General features: G+C 43.8%; 1 protein-coding gene across 1 annotated transcript in view; it reads right to left on the reverse strand.

The window, feature by feature from the left end:
* T265_14874 (hypothetical protein) overlaps positions 1–5,919 on the reverse strand; it is a gene marked incomplete at both ends in the record, with an annotated part of 191,826 nt that overhangs the window by 1,122 nt on the left and 184,785 nt on the right. Inside the window, 2 exons of the mRNA XM_009175619.1 lie at positions 2,502–2,679; positions 4,096–4,305. Coding sequence (XP_009173883.1) covers positions 2,502–2,679; positions 4,096–4,305 — 388 coding nt within the window. The remainder of the gene's footprint in view (positions 1–2,501; positions 2,680–4,095; positions 4,306–5,919) is intronic.

A 5,919-nucleotide genomic window follows, 5' to 3' on the forward strand; every position in this document is an offset into this window, starting at 1 on the left:
GTTTTTGGGGGTTAGGAATAAGCAATTTCCCAAACCGGTGTATAGAAGCCGGTGTAGTCTCACGATTTGAGGTGTGTAAAATGTTATTATTTTATCATTGTCTTTATAATATCGAATTGGTTGCTAAACCTCCAGTTGAAAGATTTGACTTTCGGGGTTTTGCGCGTAACTCAGCGTGGCCCAAGCGATTGCTGGAAACAATCCACATCAGTAAGTGAATTTTGGAGCGCCAGTTGATCTAGCTGTTCTGGTTAACGCTGACAACATTTGAAATAATTTGAGTTGGACCGCTCCATGATAGCCCGGATGTATGAGAGTTAACGTAACTGTATCGGCCACTTAACCATATCATGAGAAAGAGGGCTTCCCTACCCCTCAACGATGAAGTCCGGATAATTCAAGCCAGTTGAAAAGACTCTGTTGATGTGAAACTCTTGATTTCACAGAAAAGTTCGCTTGTTGTTTTCACCAGATACATGCGTAGGTCAAGCGCTTTTCAGACTGCACACCGACATTGTAAATCAATCACAAGCTGGGTAACACACTGATAAGGTGAGCAACAGTTGCAACAGTTGAGGGAAGTTGGGCTCTCGTCCCGAGGACCAGAAAACGCATATGGCTGTGATTTCTTCATATTACTTTTTACGGGACACGCACAGTGATAGTAGCAAAGTTTGAACCTTTAAACTAAACAAAAGCCGAGCGGACATGCAGAAGGAATTAAGATCCTGCCTCCCAGCTTGCGAAAGATCATCCTTGCCAATCTTTTCGAAGTAATTAGATGCGCCGCTTAAATGAAGTCACTATAGGAACGGCATCCCATGCAGGATAGTCAAACAACCATTTCGATAGGTCGATAACCTTACACCACTCAAATGTAAAGCGTTACGCAAATCTTGAATAGCTGGGGATGTAATTTAGAAGCACACCGTCAAAAAATACGGTGGACTATAAAGCACCTTGATGTCAACTAGAACCGTATGTCTATTAAGTTACACAACAGCGGGTAAATATGAGCCACTATAGAAACGTTGATCGCAAGCATATTCAATACAGCAACTTTCGTACATTGTAGATAATATCCTTCACATGGGGATAGCTGAGAACGACCGACCAAGCAGCTCAAGGGAAAATGAGCCGGCGAGTGATAAAAAACCAGCAAAACAGTCGAAAAAAACAAGGAAAACGCCAACAGCATGTGTTTTGAGAGAAAGACATGGTACTTTGGCCACAAGTAACATCCATTGTTCATTGCCCGCTATAGTTCGAACGAATTTAGAAGGAAAATGCACCCAAATGTGAACCATAACTCACTCTTGAAAACAGCTATTTAAGCAAAGGCTATTCAGCTGCTGCGTACAAATGGCGACTTGATCAAGCCCCTCAATAACGGGAGCAATATATCCTTAAATGGTCAATTCACCAGGCAACCTGAGCGTTGCTAGTCACAAATTCTGTAGAATAAAATAGTTTCGAGCTCCTAACAAGTGAGCAGAAACACTGTCCTATGTACAGTGTTGGTTGGCTTTTCAGGCTCCACTTATAAAAGGGTGTCCATGAATATCAAATGTGATCCTGGAAATATTTTGGAATTTCAGTAGCTCAGGTACGTTTACCGGTCGTTGATAAGGTGGCTGCTCGCCGAGCTTGATAGTTAGCTTGCAAACTTGTTGTCACCAAACAAGGAGATATCATCAGTGTGTATTTGGGTGATGCACTGATGTTGCGAAGAGGTTAGGAGAAAGGTGATGACCAGGTAGAGTTAGAAGTGCATTCTATGTAGGTTAGAGTAACCGGGTTAGGTATTTTCATGGAAACGGTACCCAACACAAGCCAGGCATTCGACATGCCAACTGTCCATATATAATTCACTCATATTCTCACGTTCTCTCGTATTTTTCGAGGGAACACCTTTGGGAAACTCCAAAACGTTTCCATGAAGGAGATTTTCTTCCGAGACAGGACAACCAATAGTCATAGCGACACATACTTTCTGAAATCTAGCAGTGACATTCACTCTACCTGATTTTCTCAACAGTGTTTATGAGGGTGGGATGGAATTTTACATCTCGTCTTAAAAGAATGATTCCGTTGTTCAGTAATCTTATATATACGTGAGTTATAAAATGATGCCTCTGCTGTAATATTACAATTTGTAAAGGGGAAGCATATGGCATTTTTTCAGTTCTATGGGGTCTGTTCTCTGAAGGAAACCAACGTCTCAAATCTCCAGAATGATGTCGATTAAGTGGCCTGATGAAGCTTTTGTGTCAAAAGCGAAACGTTGACCAAATAAAAACTACCGATTGTTTACCAAGCTCTTCTGAAAAGATGTCGATTAAGGTTTTCACGAGGAACCATCCCACACTCAAATGAATGTCTGGTGGAAAGGCCAATTACGATTACAACCAAGCGGATTATATATTGACGGGCACACCCAGACATGGACATGTGAAACGCTTAACATACCGAAGCAAAAGGATAGTCGTGGACCAACTTACATGAAGCAGACTCAATCACACGAGGTTTGGTTTTCCACGCGATACCGATTATGTAAAGTGGTATACCCATTGCCATCAGACCGAGACAAATCAGCGAGTTGAGCGGTGCGTTGTAGATGGAGAATATTCCAATGCCAAAGTTGACAATCAAGTATAAGATGGGGAGGAACATCGGCAGCTGCAGACGCAGAAACAAAATTAAAGTGAATGTGGGGCATGTATAGGAGTTCATACGTCAAGGCCGATTGTAGTTGAAGTACGGAAGTGAAGTCTACACAACCAGTGAGGTTGAAGAAACAAGGCTGACTTTGGGAGGCACCTTAGTCACCCGTTATTTATTCATTCGTCAACAAGGGCATATTAAGCGGAACGGTTTCTGGTATACGGCGTTCTGACACTACGAACGTCAGGTACATTTGTAAACTCATAGACTATGCACTTAAACGTATCGGAAGGGCATATTCGCGGAGCACATCCGGAGCGCGCAGAACAAACTGAGAGTTGATTACGTCAACCCCTTCTAACTCAATATGAGACATACGCAACAACGACCAGAAGTATTCAACTCAATAAATTTACTATCGATAACGCCAACTGTGAATTAAACGTCGTCGTGATTAACTGCAAGAAACACGGAGTTTTGGAACTTTTTCTTACCAGTATGGTGGATTTTGTTGATAAATCCGATGCCATTGGAGAATACATTTAAAATCAGATTGGTATAGATGAGAAAAGTTCCACCATGTCTAACGTTGTACGGTTCCACGACATCAGATATGCAGGGCTCGTGAATTTCCTGAGTGTGACGAAAGTGGGTTTTCAAGTCAGTTTTTCCAATAAAGACCGTGGTCGACGTAAAGATGAAAACGCTACTTCTGCTAACTGATTTCACCTATTATAATTCCCAAGTCTATTGGGTTTAAGAACAAGACAAGTAATTCGATTTCTTCTTCATGAACGGGCCGATCCGACCAAGTGGCGGTGCCAAATAGGATGATACAGATTCAGCTAGAGTTGGATAAGCAAGCGAAAAATGTATATATCAACTATTTATGTAACTAACTGTATGTCAACAGGTGCGGTAAAAGTTAATCAGTCAACTGGACCATAAAGTCGGCCTTTTCTAATCCGAAACCCACAACATGGCTGCTACGTTTATGGATAAAAATACCGACTGCCTGGCCATCATCATCACCATTGTCAGCTGTAATAACTGCGTACTCGTCGTACAAGGGTTGTAGCTGCTGAAGTTTCGTTCACCGATGATTTGGTGGGAGGGGGAGGTAGCTGCGCATTGCGGGCGGGAGCTGATGCGTACACACAGCACTGTCAATGGATTGTCAAGAGGGGGCGGGTGTGGAAAAGGAGATATGCATTGGAGGCAATAGCTTTGATGCACGAGCGCCATTGAGGGCGCGACTGGGACATATCTGACAATGTCTCTAGCCATTGATGTGGCTCGGCTCGGGGTCCCCATCTAGGAAGACGGCAATGACCAGCCAGTTGAGTTTGCTGGTAATGGCTTTCATACTTCACTACCAAGTCATTGTTTGACCGCCTCTGGCTCTCTTCCACCGTGAAACGCTTAACATACCGAAGCAAAAGGATAGTCGTGGACCAACTTACATGAAGCAGACTCAATCACACGAGGTTTGGTTTTCCACGCGATACCGATTATGTAAAGTGGTATACCCATTGCCATCAGACCGAGACAAATCAGCGAGTTGAGCGGTGCGTTGTAGATGGAGAATATTCCAATGCCAAAGTTGACAATCAAGTATAAGATGGGGAGGAACATCGGCAGCTGCAGACGCAGAAACAAAATTAAAGTGAATGTGGGGCATGTATAGGAGTTCATACGTCAAGGCCGATTGTAGTTGAAGTACGGAAGTGAAGTCTACACAACCAGTGAGGTTGAAGAAACAAGGCTGACTTTGGGAGGCACCTTAGTCACCCGTTATTTATTCATTCGTCAACAAGGGCATATTAAGCGGAACGGTTTCTGGTATACGGCGTTCTGACACTACGAACGTCAGGTACATTTGTAAACTCATAGACTATGCACTTAAACGTATCGGAAGGGCATATTCGCGGAGCACATCCGGAGCGCGCAGAACAAACTGAGAGTTGATTACGTCAACCCCTTCTAACTCAATATGAGACATACGCAACAACGACCAGAAGTATTCAACTCAATAAATTTACTATCGATAACGCCAACTGTGAATTAAACGTCGTCGTGATTAACTGCAAGAAACACGGAGTTTTGGAACTTTTTCTTACCAGTATGGTGGATTTTGTTGATAAATCCGATGCCATTGGAGAATACATTTAAAATCAGATTGGTATAGATGAGAAAAGTTCCACCATGTCTAACGTTGTACGGTTCCACGACATCAGATATGCAGGGCTCGTGAATTTCCTGAGTGTGACGAAAGTGGGTTTTCAAGTCAGTTTTTCCAATAAGCAGACCGTGGTTTCCACGACGTAAAGATGAAAACGCTACTTCTGCTAACTGATTTCACCTATTATAATTCCCAAGTCTATTGGGTTTAAGAACAAGTACACGGATTCGATTTCTTCTTCATGAACGGGCCGATCCGACCAAGTGGCGGTGCCAAATAGGATGATACAGATTCAGCTAGAGTTGGATAAGCAAGCGAAAAATGTATATATCAACTATTTATGTAACTAACTGTATGTCAACAGGTGCGGTAAAAGTTAATCAGTCAACTGGACCATAAAGTCGGCCTTTTCTAATCCGAAACCCACAACATGGCTGCTACGTTTATGGATAAAAATACCGACTGCCTGGCCATCATCATCACCATTGTCAGCTGTAATAACTGCGTACTCGTCGTACAAGGGTTGTAGCTGCTGAAGTTTCGTTCACCGATGATTTGGTGGGAGGGGGAGGTAGCTGCGCATTGCGGGCGGGAGCTGATGCGTACACACAGCACTGTCAATGGATTGTCAAGAGGGGGGCGGGTGTGGAAAAGGAGATATGCATTGGCCATTGATGGGCTCGGCTCGGGGTCCCCATCTAGGAAGACGGCAATGACCAGCCAGTTGAGTTTGCTGGTAATGGCTTTCATACTTCACCAACAAGTCATTGTTTGACCGCCTCTGGCTCTCTTCCACCTTTATATGGTTGGGCGAAAAGAGCCCTTCGAGGAAATCGGTCGCCTGGCATGCGCAGAACGTGGCCAAGCCAGCGCAACCTGTGGAGTGTGATCAGTTCATCTATCGAGGAAGAATTATTTCTCCCGAATACCATTCGACGTACTTCAGCATTGCTGATCCAGTGTTCCCACCAGATTCGGGCAACGCTCCGAAGACATCGATGGTCAAACACTGAAAGTCTTTTGACGTCCTCGGCGCGCAGCGGCCAGGTTTCTGATCCATATAGTAATATGGA

This window comes from Opisthorchis viverrini (assembly GCF_000715545.1).
Source record: "Opisthorchis viverrini unplaced genomic scaffold opera_v5_279, whole genome shotgun sequence".
NCBI classification, from domain to species: Eukaryota; Metazoa; Platyhelminthes; class Trematoda; order Opisthorchiida; family Opisthorchiidae; genus Opisthorchis; species Opisthorchis viverrini.